Source organism: Carlito syrichta, unplaced genomic scaffold, assembly GCF_000164805.1.
Source record: "Carlito syrichta isolate Samal-C Ts95f unplaced genomic scaffold, Tarsius_syrichta-2.0.1 Scaffold316427, whole genome shotgun sequence".
NCBI lineage: Eukaryota > Metazoa > Chordata > Mammalia > Primates > Tarsiidae > Carlito > Carlito syrichta.
Genome location: NW_007260523.1, coordinates 1800445 through 1826956, shown reverse-complemented (window position 1 = coordinate 1826956; position 26512 = coordinate 1800445). Strand labels below are relative to the sequence as shown.

At 40.2% G+C, this 26512-nt stretch overlaps 1 protein-coding gene across 1 annotated transcript in view; it reads left to right on the top strand.

Annotated features, from left to right (window-relative positions):
• Positions 1-26512, top strand: part of COLGALT2 (collagen beta(1-O)galactosyltransferase 2) — a 65524-nt gene that overhangs the window by 15659 nt on the left and 23353 nt on the right. The window contains exons 2-6 of the mRNA XM_008074432.1: positions 2141-2251; positions 5801-5918; positions 7655-7789; positions 12637-12841; positions 18138-18257. Of these exons, the coding sequence (XP_008072623.1) occupies positions 2160-2251; positions 5801-5918; positions 7655-7789; positions 12637-12841; positions 18138-18257 (670 nt within the window). The 5' untranslated portion in view covers positions 2141-2159. The remainder of the gene's footprint in view (positions 1-2140; positions 2252-5800; positions 5919-7654; positions 7790-12636; positions 12842-18137; positions 18258-26512) is intronic.

Below are 26512 nucleotides of genomic sequence, written 5' to 3'. Positions count from 1 at the left end.
TGTTGTCTTACATAGGCTACGTAGGGCTTATCTTTTGTTGATTTTTCTCAAAAAGGCAACATTTTAGCTTGTTTCTACTCTTTTTCTGTTTTATACTTCATATCTTTTTACCTTTATCCTTATTATTTATTTATATTTGCTAGGTTTGTTGCTCTTTTTATAGCTTTGTTGGTAAGAATTTAACTTATTTTTATTTATTCAAATATATAAAACGGAATTTTTATCTGATCATCGTATTCATTGTATTCCAAAATTCTGATATGTAGTGTTTTCATGATTAATTTTTAGAAATTCTGAAATTGATTTGCATTTCTTAACTCAATAATTGTTACTTAAAAAACAGTTTTATAAGAGTTTTAAATTTTTTGTTTTATAATTCATTTCTAGTTTTATTGTATTGTGATCAGAGAATGTTGTTCATATTATTTCAACTTTATGGAGGTTTTCTCTGTAATGTAATTGTTGGTTAATATTAGTAAATGTTCCATGTGCACTTGAGAAGAACATATAGCTTCTATTTTTGTGTTGTATATTAATACATCTTCTATATATTTACCTTTTTCTCCACTTGTACTGTCTTCAACTGAAAGTGGTATTTTAACATTTCTTATTATTGCTGTTTCTGTTTTTCTTTGCAGTTTCTATACTTTCTACTAGATTAGAGGTCAGCAAACTTCAGACCAATTGCCTATTTTTGTAAATAAAATTTTATTGGAACACAGCAATACTCATTCATTTACATATTGCTTATGGCTGTTTTATCACTACAATGGCAGAGTTGAGTGATTGTGACAGAGAATATGGCCTGCAGACCCAAAATATTTAATATTTAGCTCTTAAACAAAAAAAGCTTGCCAACCCTTGTATTATATGAAAGTGCATAGATATTCATACTTGGTATATCCTTGGTGTGAGTTGCGTCCTTTAATATTGTAAAGTCTCTCTCTTTGTCATGCTTAATATTTTTGCCTTGAATTCTACATTGTTTAATGACAGGATTACAACACCTGCTTTCTTTCCTGTTTTTTTGTTTTTTGTTTTTTGTTTTGAGTCAAAGTCTGACTCTGTCGCTCAGGCTGGAGTGCACTGGCACGCACACGGCCACCACAGCCTCAACCTGCTGGACTCTGGCAATCCTTCTGCCTCAGCCTTCCAAGTAGTTGGAACTACAGACATGCACCACCACACTCGGCTAATTTTTCTTGATTTATTGTAGAGATGAGATCTCGCCAAGATGCTCAGGCTGATCTCCAACCCGTGGGCTCAGGCAATCCTTTCACCTCTACCTTCCAGAGTGCTGGGATTACAGGCGTGAGCCAATGCATCTGGCTCCTTTGTTTTCATTAACTAGCATATCTCATATCTCATCATTTTAGGTTTTCTGAATAACTTTGTTTTACATGTGTATCTCATATACAGCATAGAGTTGGGTTTTGTATTTTGATACAACCTGAAAATATTTTTTAGTAAGTGAGTTAAGCCCTTTTATAAATGGATCCATTTGTTAAACTTTCAAGGTAGAACAGACACATGTTTTGTATGCATAATTTGAAGGCTTTTGAAAAGGCTATTTTGTATAAGTCATTATAAAGTTAACCCTATATAGATAGGTTATGATACCTTCGATTTCAAGTTTTATGTATGGAATTATTATTGTGGCTTCGCAATGATTAAAGCAGCAGTGACCAGATATTTTTATTGTTCCCTTAAAGTTGACTTAATGAAAATGAAGCTGAATTATTGCTTAAATTGAGAGTAACTGTTAGTGAAGTTAAAAGGTAGAATTTATGTCTTGGATAACTAAAAAGTAAATAGAAAATTTCCAAGAAGATTTATTAACTGACTCTAGGTTAACTCGTCTTATGCTTATACTGTTTTAATGTGTTTATTTATTAATACAGCCTCTTATAGATTCTACAATTGTCTGAGCCCTGTTTAAGGAGCTAATGACTCAAAGATGATTTTAAGCAGCCTCTGTCACTTTAGAAGTTCATTGGCTAGTTTGAGTTGAGGAAATTATTTCCATATACACCATTTTTTATCCTGGAACTGGCCATTCTCCTTTCAGTTAGTCAGGTCTTCTGGATTCGTCCTTTCTTTGGATGACATAACGAAATTCCCCGTGCTTTCTCTCATGCAGGGCAGCCACTGATCACAACATGGATAATACAACAGAAATACTCAGGGAGTGGTTGAAAAATGTCCAGAGACTCTATCACTACGTGGAGTGGAGGCCTATGGATGAACCAGAGTGAGTAGCAAGAGCGAGGTTTGTTAACTGGTTATCACCCTTCCACCTGAATCAGCTCTTCAGCCACTTGAGCTTCCAGTCTTGCAGGTCCATGTGACTTTTCTTTGTTTCTTATCTCTGTACCTAAGTGAGCTCTGAACCCCTGCCATTTCTTCCTTTGTCAAATCTCCATCATCCCTTTCCTCTTTACTCCTGCAGCTGCCAGCCAAGTTTAGATTTTCATTAGCTCATAAACAAATTGCCACAGCAGCATATATTTTAAAATATTGAGGCTATTTCTTCATATTTTAAATGTAAACCTTTTATACTCGAGGAATCATAGTGAAAAGTGTGCGTTTTTTCTACATACACCTTGCTTTTTTTTCACTTATCATTTCTTGGTACTCATTCCACAGCAATAATTAAGGAGTGTCATTCTTTTTAACTGTACAGTATTCATCGTATGAACGTACCATAATTATTTAATCAATTCCCTATTGGTGGGCATTTAGGTTATTTCCCATCTTAACCATAACAATTTCTTAGCTGCTTCTATCTCCAAGTCATCCTAACATCATACTGTTTATCTAAAATACAAATGAAGCGATTTCATTTTTTATTAAAAGGGCTCTATTTGCTCTTTAGTAACTACAAGACAAAGTTCAAATACCTGCCACATTTATTTAGTCACTCATTCATTCTTTTTTTTTTTTCTTTGTGTTGAAGTTTCATTCTGGCGCCCATCCTGGAGTGCAGCTGAGACATATATTTAAAAGATTGCAGGCCAGATATGGTGGCTGACATCTGTAATCCCAGTACTTTGGGAGGTAGAAGTGAGAGGATTACCTGAGCCCAGGGGTTCGAGGTCAGCCTGGGCAATTTGGCAAGACCTCATCTTTACAATAAATCAAAAAATTAGCCAGGCATGGTGGTGCACACCTGTAGTTCCAGCTACTTGGAAGGCTGAGGCAGAAGGATCACCTGAACCCAGCAGATCGAGGTTGCAGGTAGCTGTGAGTGTGCCACTGCACTCCAGCCTAGGCATCAAGTGAAACTCTGACTCAAAAAAAGAAGAAGAAAAAAGATTCCATAAACTTAGCACTCACATGTGCTACCTTTTCCCCAAAATAAATATGCTTTATCCAGAATGTTCCTTTTATTCCCAAACCCCCAATGTTGCTCATGCAGGTCCTGGGAGGCCCTTTCCTTCTTTGTGATCAACTGTTATCCTAAACTGTACCTACTACAGAGAGATATTCTTAATCATTAGTTATAAAGATCTGCCTTTCTCTCAACAATTGTATTGCTTATATTGTTTATTTTCTTTCTTTCTTTCTTTCTTTTTTTTTTTTTTTTTTGAGTTGGAGTCTCACTGTCGCCCAGACTGGAGTGCAGTGGCCGCTCCCAGCCACCGCAGCCTCGACCTGCTGGGCTCCGGCGATCCTTCTGCCTCAGCCTTCCAAGTAGCTGGAACTACAGGCACGCGCTACCACGCCCAGCTATATTGTTTATTTTCAATGTCATCTTTTCTTTTCTTTTTTCTTTTTTTTTTTTGAGTCAGGGTCTCACTCTGTTGCCCAGGCTGGAGTGCAGTGTCACAGTTCACCGCCCGGCTATGTTGTCTATTTTCGATGTCCATCTTTTCTTTTATTTATTTATTTATTTTTTTGAGTCAGGGTCTCACTCTGTTGTCCAGGCTGGAGTGCAGTGTCATAGCTCACCACAACCTTGACCTTCTAGGCTCAGGCAATCCTTCTGCCTGAGCCTCCTGATTAGCTGGGAATACCAGAATGCACTGCCACGCCTGGATAATTTTTTTATTTTTTATAGAGATGAAGTCTTGCTATGTTGCCTGCGCTGGTCTTGAACTCCTGGGCTCATGTAATCCTTCTGCCTCAGCTTTCCAAAGTGCTGGGATTACAGATGTGAGCCACCACACCCAGCTTACATCATCCTTTTTGGCACAGCAGCACACTTGACTAACATTGTTATTTAACTATGAGATTTACACATTTTTTTCTAAAATTGTGGGTTTGTCGGCAGGGCCTAGCGCATACAAGCACTATATGCCCTCCCAGTGCTATATTCTTGGCAGGCATGAAATTAATACTTGGATGAACAAATGAGTTGATAAGAACTAGAATAAATGTATTTAAAACATTATTATTATACATGTTCCCAAAGCTACTATAATTCCACCTTAAAGAATTGTAGAAGTAGAATGAGTTGCCTGAATTTCAGCCCAAGTCATTTATTGAAAACCAAATTTGCATTACAGAAATACTAAATGCCAAGACATTCCAGAACAAATTTTTGTTCTTTTAATTTCTCTATATATAATTATTCCTATATATTTATATTATAAATAAAAATATGTAAATATAATACATATTATAACAAATATATATACTATATATCTCTCTCTCAAATCCAAGCATATGGTCTATATTTCAAGCAAAATTTAACAATGAAGTTTAAATACTATAAAAAATTTTAAATACTCCTTTGGCACTCCTTACAATAGAATTTCACTTAATTAAGATGACACAGAATGACTTTGTGTGTCTACTTTGCATCCTGGTAATGTTCTCTGTAGGCAAGTATTGGCTAAATATGTGCCAAGGTCAGTGTGCAAAGTATTATGGCAGGCATTTTTTGGCAATGTATTTAGAAAAGCAGAAATTTCACTACTTTTCATTGAAACAGTAATTGGTAAAGACATTCCAGAGAATTCCTGTGCTGTACTTGGTTTTATTAACCATAATTGTGTAGTTCACTGTTCACAGTAGTCTCACTGTTTTTGTGATTTTTTTTTAAACTCAGTAAACCAAATGTACTGTCAGTGTAGCTACAAGAACTTGAAGTGGAGGCCAGTTTTTGGGCTACTTCTATGGCATCAAAGTCCATGCTAGTCGGGTGCATACAGAAGATTTTGGAGGGTGCACCAACCCATTTGCCTATGTGGATAGAATAGTCTTGACCAGGCTGTTTTATGGATGTTGATAGCGCTCCCATGATCTCACTCAACTTGGAAAAGATCAGTGTGTTAGACTGCATGGATTCATATGTTGGGACTCCACCAAGTAAATGAAACTTTTAATTTTCCTGAGTAACTCATAGTTTGACATGGCACACTTTCCAAATTTATTTGATGGCAGAACATATAAAGTGTCTAGGTGCATGAGTTTTCTGTCCAAACTGCCTGGATTTCAATCTTGATTGTGCCCTTATTCGTTGTGTGACATTGGGCAAATGACTGAACAGTTCTACACCAATATCCTCATCTCTGAGGTGGGGAGAACAATAGAACTTATATCTCACAGAGCCTCCAGTTAGAACACACTGAAATATTTGATATAAGGATTACTGTGTACAGTAAGCAGCTAGTTACTTAAACTCTCATTGCTCCGGTTTCCTTATCTGTAATACGGGGATGATGATAACAATAATAGTATCTACTTCCTAGCATTGATGGAGGATTAAATAAGTTAGTACATAAACATTTAGGACGTAGCCTGGTATGTGTAGGCACTCAATAATTATAAGCTATTATTATTATTACCATTCTAGGTCTTATCCTGATGAAATTGGACCAAAGCATTGGCCAAGCTCCCGGTTTGCCCATGTGATGAAATTACGACAGGCAGCCCTTCGAACTGCGAGGGAAAAATGGTCAGACTACATTCTGGTAAAAACAGATGTTTGATTTCTTGACAACTGTTAATAGAATGTATCCAAATCAGTTGTCCAAAAACTAGGATTCTGAGAGTCATCAGAACAATCTTTTGCTTAGGCTCCACCTCTCTACTTTTTAATAAAAGCTCAAGGGAAACTTTGGGCAATTTAATGTTGGGAATACCTGGATTTCATCTCAGACTCACTTCTGACATGCTTTTGCAGTGAAGATACTCCTGAATTATTTGGTCTCCATTATGTAACAGGCATAAGAAACTCTGAAACTTTTTACTTTGTGTGAAATGCTATAGGTAAAGCAATATAAATTGTCTTAAGAAATTTTTGGAGAATTTGGAGGATTTGAGAACATAAATCCATAAAAAGAGATTGAAATAAACAGCTTTGAAACTCTGTTCCCTTTTACTCCTGAGTAATCTGGAGAAAGGCGTGTCTGGCTTGATTCCCTGGTTGCTCCCAGTGACTGGGCTCTTATGGAGAACATATCTCCATGAAGAGGTTCCATCACTTTGCTTAGAACTTTGGGGATGGTCCAGAAAAATGCAGGACTCGATGACTAGGAATCAATCGTGTATTCTGTCCTTGTCCTCTCTAAATTTATCTCAGCTAGTAAGAAGGACAGCTTCGTAAGTAGCAAAGAACTTTCTCTTTTGAAAACTAACAGACATTTTCTTCCACAAGTTTTTGGGAACTATGTTCTTCATCTCTGGACCTTCCAAATCTATTTAGTTCTTTTGATGAACATTTTCCAATGTGACACTAGCAATAACATCAATAAGGCAAAGCCAATAGCACTTTATCACATTTATAGACATCTGCTGTCTGTCTCTATACTCTGATTTCACAAAGGAATGGACTTTTAACCTAGGTCTGTCCCCAGACTCTCAACCACAAAGAAAAAAAAAATCATACTAATAATTTTTCACATACACTGGCAACACAAATGATTTCATAGAATTTTTCAAATTGCTCTGACAACATTTAACTTTCTAGGGCTGTTTAAATGTCATTAAATTATACAAACACTGAACCACAAAATTTTTATAAACAAATTGACTATCATAAGAATGAACCTTATGACTCTTTGTGGAAAAATATACATACCATAAACCTATCAATTTAGCCAATTTTTAAGTATAAAATATAGTGTGATTTTTTTATACTCTAGAATCTATCATTATACTGTTTTTGTAGATACATCACTGTTAACATGGATGCTGCTAAGAATGGGAAATAACTTCACTGGTTAGAATAAGTTGATATAATATACTTTAAAATTCTACTTGTAACATTAAAATAGCATTGACAGTTTTGTTTGGGGCTATTCTGGCATTGCTATAGAAAAACTAAATAGGTCTGCCCTATCTGCACTTAGAGTGCTCAATAGGTGGTTTTGAATGAATATTTAAGGGCTTAGGAGCCATTAATATCTTGTGCTTAAACCACCAACCAGGTGTAAGTGGGGTCCTGGTTGAGTCTGTGTCCTGTATGGCAGCACTAATGTGTTGCTTAGTACCTTATGTAGAGCTGAATATGTGGGAGCCAGACTGGATGTATTTTGACCAAATGAAAGTTCCCCAGCTGCAGTGGGTTTCAACAGGAAGACATAGATAACTGGTTCCATATCTCATGAGCCGTATCTGTGATCCTTCAGAAGAAAGAGTTGGGTTATTCTTGAACTCATTACTGAAAAGTACCTTTTCACCTGACATCATCCTTTTCTTTTCCTAGTTTATAGATGTCGACAATTTCCTGACTAATCCACAGACCCTCAATCTAATGATTGCAGAAAACAAAACCATTGTGGCCCCCATGCTGGAGTCTCGGGGCCTGTACTCTAATTTCTGGTGCGGAATCACACCTCAGGCAAGTCTTTTGGTTAATGAATTAAGTGTGAGTTTTAACAACTGTAGCCCCATTCACCTTATTCTCGTTTCCTCCCTTGAAATATGCATGCCATGGCGTTATCAGAGCAAGCATTTCAGGAAAGGTGGCAAATCCAGGTCCAATGCCACAACCCCATCAGGCTTTTCTGTATTCATTAATTATGAAGAAAATAGTCTAAAGAACTCAGCCTTAGAAACTTCAAATTCACCAAGAAAGTATGCCAGCATTTGTACTTTCCCCCTCTCAATTCAAGGATTTTTTAAATTATTGCAATTTTTTGTCATTACAAAACTAACTTAAGAACTCTATAGAAAATCTTAGAAATGGACAAAGTTCTTTAAAAAGTTAATTCCCACCATTGTAACAATACCATAGATAGGGGCTTGCATGTTTTTAATAACTATAGTATTTATTATCAAGTAGCCGTACTGCAACCCACTTGACCTTTCTCTTAGTTTGAACATTTGTGTGCCACTTTTATCTCTTATAATGACCATTATGATTAATAGAAATTTTTCTGTATCTGAGACTATTTCCTTAGGATAGCTTCTTAGAAGCAGAATAACTATGTGAAGGGGTATAAATATTTTGATGGCTTTTGGTATATGTTGCCAAATTTATTTCCAAAGAGTTCTAATAATTAAAACTGCCATGGTAGCTTGTTTTTACAAAATTCAAGTTAAAAATAAAATTTGAATTTCCTTAATTTTTCTTTCCCATAGCAAAATCTTCAAAGTCTAGAGGTTTGTTAGAGTGAATGCTCATAGCTCATAGAAAGAGTAATTATATAAGCGGATCTTGAACAATTATCATAATACTCTAAGAAAGGAATCGGCAGTAGTGGGAAACTGCCAGGGAATGGGGGCACACCTCATCAACAAGGGTACCTGCATAATAACTTTTGTATACCTAACCCTGAATTGTACTCCACATTTTTTTTACTTGTAATCTCACTCCATCGCCCAGGTTGGAGTGCAGTGGCATGCTCATGGCCACCCCAGCTTTATCCTGCTGGGCTCAGGCGATCCTTTTGCCTCAGTCTTCCAAGTTGCCAGAACTACGGGCGCATGCTACAACACCCAGCTAATTTTTTTAATTTATTGTAGATATGGGGTCTCGCCAAATTGCCCAGGCTGTTCTCAAACCCGTAGGCTCAGGCAATTCACTCACCTCAGCCTCCCAAAGTGCTGGGATCACAGGCTTGAGCCGCCACACCCAGCCTGTATCCCACAATTTTAAAATATAATAATAATTTAATAATTTTTAAAAAGAAAGAATAATTAAACTAGCCAAGGTAATATTACCAATGTAGGGTAAAGGTATGTTAAATGTGTTCTCATGGCAGAAGGGCTAAATTTTGAGTCATTCTTTTATATTTGGTTTGATTTTAGATGAGGAATAAGGCCACTGGTGTGCTGACAAACGTTTAATAACTGGCTTTTTGGGGGGAAAGCCTTGGTTGGTAGCACTTGGCAAATTTTGTGGTTTTAATACTTCCACCATGCAAACAAATTAAAGGTTGTTACACTTAGGAAAAAATTAAGTAAACTGCAGTATAGCCACTTGATGACATAGTATTAAAAATATGCAAAACTGCCGGGCTCAGTGGCTCAGCCTGTAATCCCGCGCCTTTGGGAGGCTGAGGTGAGTGGATTGCCCTAGCCCGCGGGTTCGAGACCCACCTGGGCAGCAAGACTTCATCTCTACAATAAATCAAAAAATCAGCTGGGCGTGGTAGCGCATGCCTGTAATTCTGGCTACTCGGAAGGCTGAGGCGGAAGAATCGCCGGAGCCCAGCAGGTCGAGGCTGCAGTGGCCGGGAGTGGCCACTGCACTCCAGTCTAGGCGACAGAGTGAGACTCCAACTCAAAAAAAAATATGCAAAACTAACCAGGCATGGTGGTTCATGCCTGTAATCCCAGTACTTTGGGAGGCTGAGACGAAAGGATTGTCTGACCCCAGGAGTTTGAAACCAGCCTGGGCAACATGGCAACACCTCATCTCTACCATAAATCAAAAAATTAGCCGGGCATGGTGGTGCATGCCTGCAGCCCCGGCTACTTGGAAGACTGAGTCGGAAGGATCACCTGAGTTCAGCAGGTCAAGGCTGCAATAGCCGTGATTTTGCCACTGCACTCCAGCCTGGGCAACAGAGTGAGATCCTGACTCAAAACAAAACAAAAAAGCAAAACTTTTTTTTTTTTAGGTGTTGTTAGAGGGGTGAGGATTAACATGATTTTTGTTTTTACAGATTTAAAATTACCAACATGTTATCTGGTTTGCAAAATTCCTGAAAGTTTAATAATTTGTAGCTCTAGTACAACACTGGGTGAAGCACTCCTCTTTAGTTGCAGTCATTTCTTCTAGTTCCAGGAGACTTTGAATGCATGCTACTGTCCATATCTCTTTTAGGGAAGCAATGCATTCGTATTTATGAAGGTCATTCAGTTCTTCAGAAAACGTTATACATTCAGAAAATGTTATATTAGGTTAGTTTAAACTCATACATTCTAAGTTAACAATTCATGTGGCAGAATCACTAGAGAATTGTTTTTAATGAATTGTGCTTTTACACCAGCAACAAGGGTGGGCTATCTTAGTGACTGCAGTCTGCAAGTTTCTGTTATCTCCTTATTTGTTTTAGTCATTAAAAGCAAATAGGGGAAATGCGCTCACTTATTTTGCTCAGTAAAACTAAATTCTGAGCAACTTAGGTACTTTCCTCCATCTACTTTTGGCTTTCTATGATCCCAGTTAAGCTTCTACCAGGGCAGGAACAGAAATGGCCAGTGACTTCATAAGCTCAAGGCTGGTCCATGTTTCCAGAACCTTTAAACACATCCAAAACAAAATGACCTTGGTGCTGTCTGGCCAATGAACAGAAATAATTACCAACAAGATTCAATTTATGTGGAAAAAGAAACACATCCATTGCCTCTGTCTCTCTGTAGGAGACACATTTGTTCTCTCTCTCTCTCTTTCTTCTTCTTCTTCCAACCCTCTCACCCTTACCCCAGGATATTCAGTGAGTCATCATCATCGTGAGTTTTCCCAGCTTCTCATTCTGAGGATATTGTTCCTAAGTGGCCTAGAACTCTGTATTTGACATGTGTCCTTAGGCAGCCCTTTAAAGAACCAGTGTTCCCTTTAGCCCTTGGAAAACTGCTCATAATCTGGTGTTAGAAGAACCCACAGAGGATATCAAATAATTCCTAAGTAAAAGGCTAATAAAAAATATAGTAATAATACTTCATATAGTGAATTACAGTTTCCAAAACAGCTTCATAGACATTATCACATGTGTTTCATTCTGCAGCCCTGTGAGATAGACGTAGAAGCAATTATCCCATTATTCAGTAGGAGAAACTCAGGCTCAAGGAGGGTAAACATGGGTTAAGATCAAACAGCTAGCAGGTGGTTAAGGTGAGTCTTAGACTCACATCTTCTGAGTCTTCATTTGTGATCCTTCCCCCTTATCACATGGTCAGTGTTAGTATTAGCTCAGCTAGAACACTCTTCAAGACACTGAAAGGAATGTCAGAGAAGGAGATGAGGCTACAGTGCCTGATGTGTGGGTGCTGAGTCACAACAGGAAACGTCACCATAAAGTAACGTGACTGAATAACGAACATGAAGAACTTATACATCCAGAGAACTGGACTCACAGAGTGCTAGCCTTGTGAAACTTTGTACTCATTCCAATGAGCCTGCTGTCACCCTGAATGTTCAAAATGCCTTTCATAGTTTCTACAAATATGTTTTATTGAAATACATCTTCATCTTTTCTGGAAATGATTTGAGCTGTGGACATAGTCAAGTTACAATTGATGCCACTGGAGGGTAAGTTTCTCAACTAGACTCTACACTCCATGGGGACTAAGATGGAGACTGTTTTACTGATAAGTCTCCAGCATTTAACATAGTGCCTCGATTATATAGTAGGTACTCAGTAAATTCTTATTGAATGAACAGTTGAGTGTGGAGGGAAAACAAGCCGAGTAATGCCGTAGCTGCTTAAAATCAAAAGTAAGGGGATTGGTCGTCGATTGGTTGTTTAAAACCACAAAGTAAGGGGATTGGTCGTCCTGTGTGCTTGTACAGAAGGAAGTTTTAAATGGTGAATCCTCAAGAAGTGTTGAGCAGTTGCAGCCCCATCAGAATGTTAAGTAACTGCATTAAAAGAAGACCCTCATTTCTATGTCTGAGTAATATATGTTTAGTTACAAATATTAGCCATAGCATCATTCCATTTTAACACTAGCCAATATTTGTTGATGCTTTCTTGGTGCTAGGCACTATTCTAAGCACTATTCAGGTCTTACCTTACTTAAATTTTACAGATAGCCCCATGGAGTAGATAGTGCCATCATCCCTGTTTCAGAAATGAGGAAATAGGCATAGCAAGGTTGAGTCACCTGACCCATATCTGCAGACAGTAGGTAGCGGGATTTGTACTCAGGGAGTCTGGGATTTGTACTCAGGGAGTCTGACACCATAATCTGCAAAATCTTGACTGTTCTGCTCGCACATTTGGTATCCAGTCATAAGTTCACATAAAATACACTTTGGGAAATTGTTAAATCAAGAGGTGTGCTGAAATCAAAATTACTTCTGTCATCAAGACTCTTTGAGTAGTTTTATGTGCAGGTAGCATTTCTTGAGCTCATTTGGAAATTCTTAGGTTAAGATAAGAAGAGTGAAGGTGGCTTTGCTTGGGAGCTTCTATTTAACAGATGATGACTTAGAAGAAATCAACCTAGCAGATGACTGAGAAGAACCAAGCTTTCAGAGTAGAGAACACAGCCCACCTATTTGCGTTTTTGCAGGGCTTCTATAAGCGGACCCCAGACTACCTTCAGATTAGAGAATGGAAGAGGATGGGCTGCTTCCCCGTCCCCATGGTCCACTCCACCATTCTGATTGACCTCAGGAAGGAAGCCTCTGACAAACTAGCGTTCTACCCCCCACACCAGGACTACACCTGGACCTTTGATGACATCATCGTCTTTGCCTTCTCCAGCAGGCTAGCAGGTACTATTTGTATTTGATTGTGCTGACACCATGGAATATTGCAAATAACTAGCTCCTTTTTTGTGTGCTTTTTTTTTTAAGAACCCACACCCATTTCAGTAAAAAACACTTGCTTTTCAGGTAATGTTAGAAGCAATTAATTGTCTGGTGTGGTTCTTACCAGCACCCTCTATGTATCTGGGAGTATCAATTACCAAGAGTCAGGACTAGCCCCTACCTAGGAGCCCACTATGCGTTAAGGGAGGGACAGTGGTGGTGACATTGGGAGTTATAGGTGATGGATTCTTTATGGTGCTACTGCATTGCTGTTGTTTATTATAGGAGTCTCTTTATTATTTAAGAAACTGTTACAGAGGCCCAAAACGACGTGGGCAAAGACCCCTGACTTAAAAATAGAAGTATATTTTTTTCTCAAAAAAGTCTGAGCTGCTATAGTGGCTCTGTTCCATAGTGTTCAGAGTCCCAGGCTCCTTCCATATTGCTCTCCACCCTCCATGCGGTAATGTGTTTAACTGTAGAATCCCACATGTCTCACTGCCATGCATACATGCTTTCCAGCCATCAAGACAGAAACAGAGAGGAGGACACTCTCCATCTTTTGAAGGGTATAATCCAGAAGTTGAACGCAGTGCTTTCATGAACATCCCATTAGCCGGAGCTCAGTTACAGGACGATACCTTGCTGTAAGGGAGGCTCAGAATGTCATCTTAACTCTATGCAGCCATGTGCCCCAATTTTCTTACTCTAGAAGAAGGGAAGAATAGATAGAACATGCACCAGCAGTTTCTGCCTCAGTCCCGTGGAAGAAGAGGCGAAACCAGACTTAAGTCTTTCATAAACTGCTGCGAAGACATTTCCAATGGGGCCTGCAGGCTTTTTGAGAAAAACAAGTCAATAGGAAGGAAAGTGATTTCTCTCATTTCACCCTACACGTGCTATCAGGAAGAACATAATTCACAACAGCAGTTCAACAGGAAGATACGTGGCATTACTAAAGCAAAGCCTTATTAGGATAAGTTGATTCTTCCTGACAGAAGTCAGTTCCCATTACCAGTGTGCCAGAAGTATGGCACTGAACTAGGAAAAATAGATTTACAAACCAAGAAGACAGTGAATAAACTCGTTGTGGAAAAGATCGTGCAAAGATTGTGCAAAGATCCCAGGCTGTTGAGAGAGTTGCTGGCAGGTGAGAATGTTAATACAAATTCAAGCCACAACTCACACATCAGACTGTGTCCTTAAAGCAATAGGTGTCCCTCTCATCCACTGTAGATTTGCTAAGAATGAGGATATTTGCTAGACATGTGTGAGGCTGATTTCTTTCCCCTGGCTGCAAGTGCAATTTAGACCCTCTGGCCAGGTGTAGGCATTTTTAAGCCCTTGAGTCCAGACGAAAGTAATCCTCAGATGTATTGGAAGCTTTCACAAAGGTTCTTGTGTCAGTATTGATAGAAACTGCTTCCTTCGGCTTGGTCTGTGATTTGCTCTGGCTTCTCTGGGATGGGAAGCAGGCTCAGGGCCTTATTCCTTCGAGTGCGCCAATCCTTTTGCTTCAGAACTTGAAGTGAGGATGTGCCAATAAAGTGAGCTATTAACAATTACAGTAATGGTCACTAACAGAGTCCTCCTTCATAGCCATTGCCCAAGACATTATTGTGAACCCATGCACTAAATTCTCATGATATCCATTTTTGAAACCAATACCTGGATGTTTAGTCCAGAAGAGTGGCAGAGGCTGGGCAGGAATTTTCAGCTCCGTGCTTGGCCCGTTCACCAGGACTGTGTGAATTATTGATCAGACTTCCCCCCAAATTTTTTCGGAACATTGAAAGTAGGTACAGAGGCCCGGAGCCATTTGGTGACTCATTTGGGGAGAGAGGAGGCAAGAAAGGAAAGAGAGAGGATCAATTCACAATTGTCGACTTTTGTGCCTGGCATTGTGTCAGACTCTGTGTTAGTTGGTAGTGAACTAATATTGTGAAGCAGTGAAAGCTTAGGGCCAGATCAGAGGTAGAGACTGTAAACAGGCAGGAGTTAAGATAGGAAAGATTCACTATCCTTGGGGAAAATGAAAGATATTTCCTGACAACTGTGGATTCTAAGGTAATAACAGCACTTATCTCTTAAATATTTTCAGAAGAAACAAGACTCAGCCTTAGGAGTCATGTGCAGCCCATCCATCAGGTGTCTCTAGGCTCTTCCTTTTTAAGACCAAAGCAAAGCACTTCCACTCTCTCTCCAAAGAGTCTTGATTGGTGTTCTTTGGTTCTCACTCTTCTTTGGTGTTCTCCCTAGCTGTGTATCATCCAGTGGAGCATGATTATTTTTTTTCAATGTCCAGAAGGAACTAAAGGGTCTGCCTGTCCCAGGCAGGACCATCAAACCACAAACCTTGGTCCTAAATCTTTCACCCCAGGCTCCAGTCATTGCCACATGTGGATAAGGGGTGAGACGGGCAATGCAAGTGTGTGGTGAGCTGGGCCTGGCCACCCAAATCCCAAGAAGAGAGCACATAGTGATAGGCGAGTTTCTGTGGCTACAGTGAGGCCAGGGTTACGAGTTAACCTTCCATTGTGGCCAGTGATCTGAGCTTTGTATCACGGCCACAGGAACCATTGGTGGCGCCAGTCAGCCATCTTGCAACTGTCTGCTAAGAGTCAAAAGAGGTAAGTGATGTGGGCGATGGGCAGGCAGATCTGCCTCCTGAACATTACTGGTAGTGATCAAAATTGCCACTCATGTATAGGAATGACAGTCCCTGGTGACTAACAGTCTCAGATATGAGCTTCAGAATCATGGGTGGGTAGAAAGCACTTGGCATTGACTCTTTGGGTACAAAGATTTGGCTATAATAATTTACAATGTGACCTTGAATTTTTCATCATCAAAGATGGAAGCAATTATGTCAATCTGCGATGTTAGTGTACTTTGCGAGTACAAGAAAGTGTCTGATGTCTTTATAAGAAAAGCAAAGTCCTTCCAAATATAGCATAATTCACCTTTCTTTTTCAAAAAGAAAATTGTTTCCCCAGAAGCAGCTTTCACGGAGAGTGCCAGATTTCTTCATAGACCTTATTTAATATTAACACATTTTCTTTTGAATTTTATTTTATTTTTATCAAGTTGTCTGTAGATGTAGTTGAAAGAGTTCAAATAGTTCTCCAGGGTTTATTAAGAAACAAGCAGTCCTCTGTACATCACCCATTCACCATTTCTCTCTTCCAAAAGACAACCACTTTAACCTCTTTTGAATGATTGTATCAGGGTAGTATTTACATCCCTGTTTCTAAAAACCATGCGCACATTGCTACTTCTTGATTTTCTGGCTTCGCTCAAGACATTATCTGTTGATTCTCTACTGCAGAAGGTGAGGAGCTAGCTCCATCTCCACTCTTTACCCCTGCATGCAAACACATTTTTCTATGGCTTCATCCTCTCAATGTAATTTAAGGTAGATCCACAGCCAGTTTTTGTTGCTGTTGTTATTATAAGTGTGCAAACCAAGTACTAAGTGCAGCCATTTATAGGCTATTGTTAGTTTTCCTTTCTCTTTGGGCTTAGTTTTATTATTACTAATACAATCAAACTAATCACTAATTTTCTTACAGTCCTCTCAAAACGTTCAGATTCATCAGATTTTCTTTTTTGCATATTTGTGAGGCTATTTCTCCTGGAGCCTTCTGATAATCTCTAATCTTATGGTGCCACAGATGTCAGCCTGGGGCTCATTTCTCTTCTCTTATGCATTGACTCTCCTGTTTGTGTCCTAAATCTTTCTTGTTGGTTGTAATCCTCTTCATCCTCTTCCTCCTCTTTCTCCATCTTTTTCTTCTCTTCCTCCTCATTCTTCTTCTACTTGAGAAGTAACCTTCTTAGAAAATAGTTTATGACCTTTCATATCTGGGAATGCCTTCCTCGTAACCTCACACTTGATGGATAGCTTGACTAGGTATCATATCCTGTTTTTATGGAAGCTTTGGAAAGTTAAATGGTTTGCCTAATTAGAGTAAAGACACAACATTAATATATTTTTCCTCTCATTTCCTGAATTCATAATGACTTTGCAAGAAGGCACATTTTGATTTGAAGTTCCTGGAAGCATTCATGTAAGTAAACAGCAGAACTAGTGAGTTCACTTGATGAAGGCAAGAGAGGGGACAGTGCTTGATGGACCAGCTTTGATTCAAGCCAAATTCAGTGAAGGCAAAGGATAAGGGCTCTTTTCTTTTCCTGTTCTTCTCTGCTAATACCATGAGACAGCTTCACCTGACTTGGCAGGTTATGCAGCTGACTGGAAGAAATTTCATCTGCACAAAATAGAGACATCACTATGTGTATAATTCTCTCTCAGGAAAATACTGATGATTGCAGCAATTAACAAATCAGAGGCTTGAACACACAAACCAGAGCTTACCAGACACATCCATTTCACCAAGCCATTCTTTTATTGGTTAAGACTGTCAGTTGCTAGGTCTATATGAGACCATCTTTTTTTTTTTTTGAGTTGGAGTCTCACTCCTTCACCCAGGCTGGAGTGCAGTGGCATGCTCACGACCACCCAGCTTGAGACCATCTTGATTCCTAAATTCCTAGATGTCTGGTTGATCACAGACCCCCTATAATTCTCAATGTTAGCCAGCTAAGGCTGGGAAGACCAGTGTTGAATATAAGAGGGCATATTTCTGGTATTGTCACATTGCAGACTGCCTTTTGGTACTGCGTGAACTGATTTTGGAAGTTTCATGTTTGTTGGTTAACTCCAAATCCAAGCTTGCTAAGGGAATAAATAAAATTAAGGAGCATCATAGAAAATTTTAAATTTCCTTTGTTTTTTTTTAATTTTTTGTTCTAAGTATGCCTAGATTTACCTTTAATAATCTGTCAGCCTTACAGAATTTTCCTGTTTGCTTTCATATCAAATGTGGATTTCATTCCTCATTTTCTTGTTATTTCCTGTAGGTGGATTATAGTGTTCCATTCTGCCCTCTGGAATGGGAATTCCTTGTCTCCCTTTTGATCCTTTCATGCCGTTAGTGTTCATTCCAGGCCATGAGTTTGCTTTTTCTTCAGAGAGAAAAAATCAATTTCCTCTGGGCTGAAGAATAGCCCAGTATTTTTATTAGTCCCCAATGCTGTGTTTGATTTTTTTAATAAAGGAGCATTTTTGAGGTCTATAGACATACCTGAAACAACCATTGTTTAATCTCAATGTCAAACTCAGCATCAGACACAGTCCAGGCTCCTTCTTTTCCATTGTCACTAAGCAGTATGTTTTGTCCCTGTCTTGGGTCCTCAGGCATCCAGATGTACCTCTGCAACAGAGAGCACTATGGTTACCTGCCCATCCCCCTGAAGCCCCACCAGACGCTGCAGGAGGACATTGAGAACCTCATCCATGTGCAAATAGAAGCAATGAGTGAGTGACCCAGGAGCTGAGGGACGTTCTTGTTCCATTGCCACGATGACCATGCTAGCCACTTCTCTTGTCCTCCAGTACTGGAATCTCATGGACATTAGTCCTTCCTGGCTGAATATTTGTTCATTCTTTCTTACACTTTTCCTGGGAAATATGAATATGACAAGGTTCCTGCCCTCAGGGAGCTTCCTACCCTGGAGGAGATCTGGGTACATAAGTAAATATTTTCCACATGATGTGATAAGTACTGTAATAGAGTTTTGTGGTATGGATTTAAACCCTAACTTCACTGCTTTCTAATTATATGACTTTGAACAAGTCATATAATTAGTTGTGAAATGAATTGAATGAAACTCCTTAGTTGTGAAATGGAGATAATGAAAACTTCCATGGTTTGGGGACAGATTCATCATGATATATGTAAAAAATCTAATGCAAAAACAAGAATTAGGACTTCAACTTAATCTTTTTGTGCATTGTCTCATAAATCCTTACAACTCAACGAAGAGAGTTGTATTATCCCCATATTAAAGATGAAAAATTGAGGCATTGAGACTTTAGGTCACTTGCCCTAGATCATTCTGCTAAACAAATGACAGAGTGGTATTTGAACCCATCTTGCTAGCCCAAAAGTTCATGTCCTTAAAAATTGTATTGTTATTGCCTCGGAGACTGGCATGATGTATGAATTGCTGTGCTCAACCATCAGTAGCTACACTTATTTCGTTTGACATGAAAGTCACTGATGTACCTGCCTAGAGGAGGGTGTTGGAAGTGGCTTCCTAAAAGGGGAAATACTTTCTGGTATTCGTTTCTAGAGCATAGGATGTGTGTTTGAGAACAGTGAAGGTAGTTGTGGGGGAACACTAGAAAGTGAGCCTAGCAAGTGGGCAGAAGCCCAGCCAGGAGGTGCTAATGTAGCAGGTATTTGGAGTTTCCCTAAAGAGAAGGGAACTTTTAACACAGATTTTAGCACAGAAATCTCAGGTTGAATTTGGATTTAGAAAGCTCACTCTAGTGGTGGGAGACGTAAGGGTGGAGCATGGGTGGACAGTGGATGCTGGTCTCAGGCCAGAGTCAAAGTTCACCTTGGGCATGACATGACAATTAGGCAAAGGATGGTGAGGACCTAGGCTAGAGCTGTGGGAATGGAGAGAAAGGAACAGATTAAGAGAAACTCAGGACATAGACTTGAAAAGCCTAAGCTGAGAGTTAGCTGTGGGTGGATGAGCAAAAGGGAAGCACAGAGAAAACTCCATGACTTGAGCATCTGGGTGATTTTAGGAATTTTAAATGGAATAGGCCATGAGGAGTAAAGTATAGGTTTGAAAAGAATGATTATGAGTTTATTTTTAGATCCACTGTGTTGCCTGTGAGTATATGTTTTCTACTCTCCTGGTGCCAAACTATAAATTTATTTTCTATAATGTTAGTCTAGCACATTGTCTATCACCTAGTAGACACTCATTTAATATTTTTTAAATGACTGTCTGAATGAATAAGGACCTGGGTTCACTGTGATAGTATTTCTTGAACTAGTCTTCAGAAATCTCTTTCATGAATTTCTTTAGTTCATGTTGTTTCTGCCTATTTCCCTACATTCTGGGTTCTGGAGGACAAGGGTGGCATCTTACTGCTTTGTATCCCAAGCACCTATCACTGTGCATGGCATATAGTTGGTACCAAGCAAATACTTGATGGATGCATAACCAGACAAGTGACTCAATGAGCAAATAAGTAGAAACTGTATCTCCAAGAACACTGAACCTGAAGCCAGCGTAATTGACTTAAATCCAGGCTTTGCCACTTATGAAGAAAGAAACAGCTCCTCAGGGCTTCAGTTCTTTGTCTGTACAGTGAGGGCAGTAACACTGACTTGGCAGGATTGAGAGGAGCAAATAAAACAATATGCATCAACTCCATAAAATCATGAGACGGTGCCATTATTATGACTCCATTTAGCAATTGATAAAGTGCTTCCCCTTATTTTTCATGTTTCATAGCCATCAGCCTTGATTCCCATGTAGATGACATCTCAGAGAGAGGCAGGCTAGAACCTTGTGTTCTGTTGTTTTCTCTCACGGGACTGAGAATACACAAAGTTCTCAGTACACAAAAATGGACACATTCTCAATGAAGTGTTTTTGTTTTTTTTTTAAATCAAGGACACACTGTTGCCCAGAATGGAGTGCAGTGGCACAAACATGGCTCACCACAGCCTCGAACTCTTGGGCTCAAGTGATCTTCCCTCCTCAGCCTCCCAAGTAGCTGGGACTATAGGCACACACCACCATGCCTGGCTAATTTTTAAATTTTTTTGTAGAGACAAGGTCTTGCTACATTGTTCAGGCTGGACTCAATCTCCTGGGCTTGAGCAATCCCTCCTCCATCTTCCAAAGTGCTGGGATTACAGGTGTGAGCCACCACACCTGGCCTGTCAATAAAGATTTGAATGATTGCAGATTACAAATATGCACGAAACCATGCTAGCCAGGTAAAATTCCTTTGAGAAGACCCTATAAATTATAGCTTTCATTATCAACCTGCCAACCTGCCAACACGTTCCAACTCTAGTTGGAAGCACTTTATATTTGGCATTTTATTTGATTCTTGTACTTCTCTTCTGAGTTTTAAAATTTAGAACATAATTGGAATAATAACTTATTTAAAAATGAAACTTTAGGATTATAATGCAGAGCTATGAACTGGGTGTAAGATTAATAAAAGGTTAGTAATGACAAAATCATATCCATCAAGTGACCTCCAAGGAAGATGAACTAGGTGTTATGTTAAAAACATTCTGCCCAGTGTCTGGAACTCAACAGGCAGTAAACAAACAGCTGCTATGAGTTATTAGACTATACTGATTGAAGCGTTTGAACATGCATTTTATTTATGAACAAATATAGAATGCCTTCCTGTGATGTGTAAGTCACTCTATGGTATTGGGGATTCAAAACATTTTATAACTAATTCTCTGTTTTCAGGTGCGTACAATTTAATTGGTTAGACAGGACAGACATTCTAAAAGATACCAACAGTGTAGTATGGTGTTTTGTGGAAGGAGCAGATCTCAGGGCAGTCAGAATCTGGAATAGAAAGATTGCTGTGGCTTGTGTGATCCAGGAGAGCTTCCTGTCCTGGTGGTTCTTAAACTGAGCTTGGATAAAAGTGTGGAGTTTAAACAAGAGGAGTGGTATGGTAAGACCATTACAGGCAGAAGAGACAGACTGAGCAAAGACATTCTTACCTTGGGAGAGAGTTGACTTAAAGCAGTAGAAGGGAACACTGCCGGGGAGGCGGCCCGTAACATCAGTAAGGATACCCGACCTCAAACCAGGCAAAGTGGGGACCAAAGGAAGGTCCAAATCTTACCTGTATGATGACTCTTATGTAGCTATCCCTGAATTGTACCCCGCGTCTTTTTTTTAGATTAGAAAGTATAGTTTATTTATTAAGTAAATTAGAAAGAGAGAGAAAAAAAGAGGAGATTCACCTCCCCAAGGTAGGAGAGGGACCAGAGCTTAAGAAAACATGGCCTGGCCATAGCTCAAAGAGCACATGACCACACCATACCTTAGCAAGGTCTATACCCCATATCTTTTAAATAAAAAAGATTTTTTAAGGAGTAAAAGGAAATAAAGTTTAAGACAGAGGTAGATTGTGGGGATGAGGAGGTACCTTCATTGTTGTGGTCCTTGAATGCCCAGCTAAAGCAGATTGCCCATTCTAAGGAGCCAGTGAAGGTGTTAGAAGAGAAAGTCAGACTGTAAGCATTTATTCAACACATACTATATTCCACAGATGGTTCAAGATACTGGGCATACGGCAGTGAATAAAATAGGCAGAATCTCTGCCATCAAGGAACTTACATTCTACCAGAGAGCCAGACAATATATTAAAGAGGCAGCCACCTGAATATCTGAAGAGAGCTATTCAAGCAGAAAGAACAGTGCATATAATGGCTGTTAGGCTGGAAAAAGCTTAGGGATGATCCAGGGACAAAATGCCAGTGTAGCTAGGGGATAGAAAATAAGGAATTGAGTTGAGGGAGAAGACATCATGGAGGAAGAATTGTACAGATAGTACAGAGCATTCTGACCATGCTAAGGAATTTAGATTTTATTTGAAGAATAATGGAAATCCGTGGCGGGGGAGGGTGGCATGATGGGATTTATGCATTTAGCAAGTCACTCAGGCTGTGGTGTGAATACTAGTGTATAAGCAGTAGTCCCAACCTTTTTGACATCAGGAACCGGTTTCGTGGAAGACAGTTTTTCCATGAACAGGGGGGATAGGGATCATCAGGCATTCGATTCTCAGAAGGAACTTGCAACCTATATCCCTCACATGTGCAGTTCACAATGGGATTTGCACTTCTATGAGAACCTAATGCCACTGCTGACCTGACAGCAGGCGGACTTCTGCTCACCCATAGCTCACCTCATGATGTACAGCCAGCCCAGTTCTTAACAGGCCACAGACCAGTACTAGTCTGCGGTACGGTGGTTGGGGACCCTTGGTGTAAAGAACCAGCACATCTTTCTTTGTGAGAGAAGATGGTGGTTGGTATGTGAGCTGTAGTAGAGACGTGATGAGAAGCAGACAGAATTAGGATATATTTTGCTAGCGAAGCCAACAAGATTTACAGACACCTGGATGCAGTCCATGAAGGAAAGAAAGGAATCAAGAATGACTCCAGGATTTTGGCCTGGAATACCATTTACTGAGACGGGAAAGGCTTCATGGGGAAAAATTTAGGGAGAGAAGATTTGGTCATGTAAGCTCAAGACATAATTAGACATTGGAATAGAGACGTTAGGAGATAGTTGGATATATGAGACTGGGGTTCAGAAGAGAGACTCCAGCTGGAGGTAGAAATTTGAGAATTATCTGCATGAAAAGGATATTTGAATCCATGGAACAGTATGAACCCATGTAGTAAGAGAACAGAAAGAGAAGAGGACAGATCCCTGGGGAAGGCAAACTGCCAGAAAGCTGGGGGAAAAATTGAGAAGAGTTTCAGAAAAGAGCCAAATGCTGCTGAAAAGTCAAGTAAAATGAGGATAAAGAACCTCTCACTGGTTCTGTCCACATTGAGGTCTGTGATGACTTTGATAAAGGCTGCTTCAGTGCAAAGGGGAGGACACAAATCCATTCCAGTGAGTGGGTTGAAGAGTAGACAATGGGGAGATAAGTGGATATTAATGGGGGGGCGGGAGAAATGGGATGGAGGCTGTTAGAGTGAGAGAGATCAAGAGAGAGGCTTTCCTGATTTGGTTGTGTTTGTTTGTTTACATTGTTTTTTGTTGTTGTTGTTGTTTTTGAGTTGGAGTCTCACTCTGTCACCCAGACTGGAGTGCAGTGGCCGCTCCCAGCCAGTGTAGCCTCGACCTACTTGGCTCTGGCAATCCTTCTGCCTCAGCCTTCCAAGTAGCTGGATCTACAAGCACGCGCTACCACGCCCAGCTAATTTTTTGATTTATTGTAGAGATGAGGTCTTGCCAAGTTGCCCAGGCGGGTCCTGAACCCACGGGCTCAGGCAATCCACTCATCTCAGCCTCCCAAAGCGCTGGGATTACAGGCTGAGCCACTGAGCCCGGCTTGTTTGTTTTTTAATAGGAACGTTACAGCATGAATTGATTGTGAAGGATTTACTATACAAGGAGACATTGATGATATAGAAGAGAAGGTGCTTGTAAGCCTGAAATCCTTGAGAAAATGAGAGGAGCTGTAGCCCGGGACAATGTTGGAGAGGTTTTCCTAGATAGACAGAGGGATGCTTCCTCACTGTAGCAGATGGGACAGCAGAATATAGGTACACATGCAGTTTGGTTTGTGAACTTTAGGTGGAATGAAAGGGTAGAGGTAATTTGATTTTGAATTTTTTTTATGAAGTATATAGTTCACTCATGAGCTGGAGAGAGATTTTGGAAATTGCGGAAAAGAGAAGGCATAAAATAGATCTCTCAGAGTATGGGAAAGTAAATTTACTGTGAAATCATAGTTGCATCATTGGCGGTGTCAAGTGCCAATTTCACATCTGTTGTTGTAACTCTGAAGTGACTCAGTCAACACAACTATATGCATTTCTCTTGCAGTAATCTTCTTGGTTCTGAGTAGGTGGGCAATTGAGTTTAACCACAATTGGGGTTTTATCAGACAGAGCACAGGGATGTGCTTCCTTGGGGGAATGAATGACAGCAGGCTGAATCTTATAAAGGTAATAGATATAAGTCGGTTATGAAGCCTGAGGAGAATGGTCTTGCAAATCACAGATCGTAAGGCTCAGGTATCTGTTCTCAATACTGATTTTTTTTTTTTTTTGAGTTGGAGTCTTACTCCATCACCCAGACTGGAGTGCAGTGGCTCGCTCATGGCAACCCCAGCATTGACCTGCTGGGTTCCAGCAATCCTTCCACCTCGGCCTTCCAAGTAGCCAGAACTACAGGTGCGCACTACCACACCTGGCTAATTTTTGATTTATTGTAGAGACGAGGTCTCACCAAGTTGCCTGGGCTGGTCTCGAACCCACGGGCTCTGGCAATCCACTTGCCTCGGCCTCCCAAAGGGTGGGATTACAGGCTGAGACACCGAGCCCAGCCTCCATATCAACATTTTAAGGCAACAGAATGTCATGTGAAGATTACTAAGATTATTGGATTTGAAGTCAGGTCTAAAACTGAGTTCCAACTCTGCTCACCATCCAGCATTTGACTTTGGGCAAGTCTACATATGGGTTGGTCTCAGTTTCTTCAATTGTGAAAACAAACAACAACAAAAGGTGAAGATAAAATTACATGGTGACTATGAAAGCACTTAATAAGTTGTAAAGCACTTGAGTGTCCTGTGGAGTATGACTATTACAGTCGAAAACAGAGCTGTGCTTGAGGAAGATGATTTTTGATAACAGCATGTTTGCTGAGTTAGACTAGGAAAGACCAAGAGATGCAAGAATTTGGAAAAACATTAAACCAGTCCAGGCACAGTGGGTGAGGACCTGAGCTAGGGTGGCGGCTGCAACAATGGAAATTCAGGAGACACTATAGAGAAGAAGTGTTAGGAATTGATTCCAGGGCAATCGCTCAAGTACTTCTCCAGACAGAGTGGGGCTAAATGAGCCAGTGTGAACCAGCCCGGTTGTCCAACACCAGTGGCTACAAGGAGTAGCTTTGGGGGTGGTGTGGAGTGGGGGTTAAGAGTTCAGGTGTAGAAGTCAGTCCTGGGTTCAAATACCAGCTCTATCAGCTCTGTGACCTTCGGCAAGTTATTGAAGTCTTTGTTTCCTTGTCCGTAAAAATAGGGATGCTGAGAGTTCCGTGAGTGATGAGATCTCTGTAACAATAACTGTAAGTATTAATCCTAGATCTTGAAACTATCTGGGAACCAATGAAGCCCATTGCCCCAAGTGGTGGCAAAGGGAGGGACTATTTACAGGAAGGGATTCAATGACAGATTGGATAAATTATGAATGATGAAGTCAGAAATGGCCACAAAACAGAAGCTGGTTAGCCAGGAGAGATGATGCACACTTTAGTCCCAGCTACTTGGGAGGCGGAGACAGGAGGTTCACCTGAGCCCAGGAGATCGAGGCTGCAGTGGGCCAAGATCATGCCACTGTACTCCAGCCTGGGCAACCAAGTAAGACCCTGTTTCGAAGAAGAAAGAGGAGAAAGAGGAGGAGGAGGAGGAGAAGAAGAAGAAGCTGAGATGTACTTAACCTTCAAGTCTGATGTCAGCAAAGATACATCCCCTCTCCCCTCATAGTTTGAGTTGCTTAGGCCTAGCTCATGGTATCACCTTCTGTTTTCCTATGTGGTTTAGTACTGACTTCAGTGGTAAAACCCAGGCACACTTCTCTGATACTTTTGCTCAATGTTGACTTTCAGGAGCCAGCCTCTCGTGACTCTTTTGCTACTCCTGTGAACACAATGACTGTTCATGTGCAATGGAAGTAAAGTAGCTAAAAAGCAGTCACTTTGGCGGAAATGTTAAAGACACACAGGTCATGTGAGTCCAAGAGAGACTAACAGCCTACCTCAAAATATAACCCCCTCCCAAGTCTAAGGTCCAAAGAGGGAGAGCTAGACAGCACCTCAAACAGCAGCATGGACAGGAGGGATTTGGTACATTTGGTTTCTATCTCTTAAAAACCTAACCCCAAGCCGGGCTTGATGGCTCAGCCTGTAATCCCGCGCCTTTGGGAGGCTGAGGTGAGTGGATTGCCCAAGCCCACGGGTTCGAGACCCGCCTGG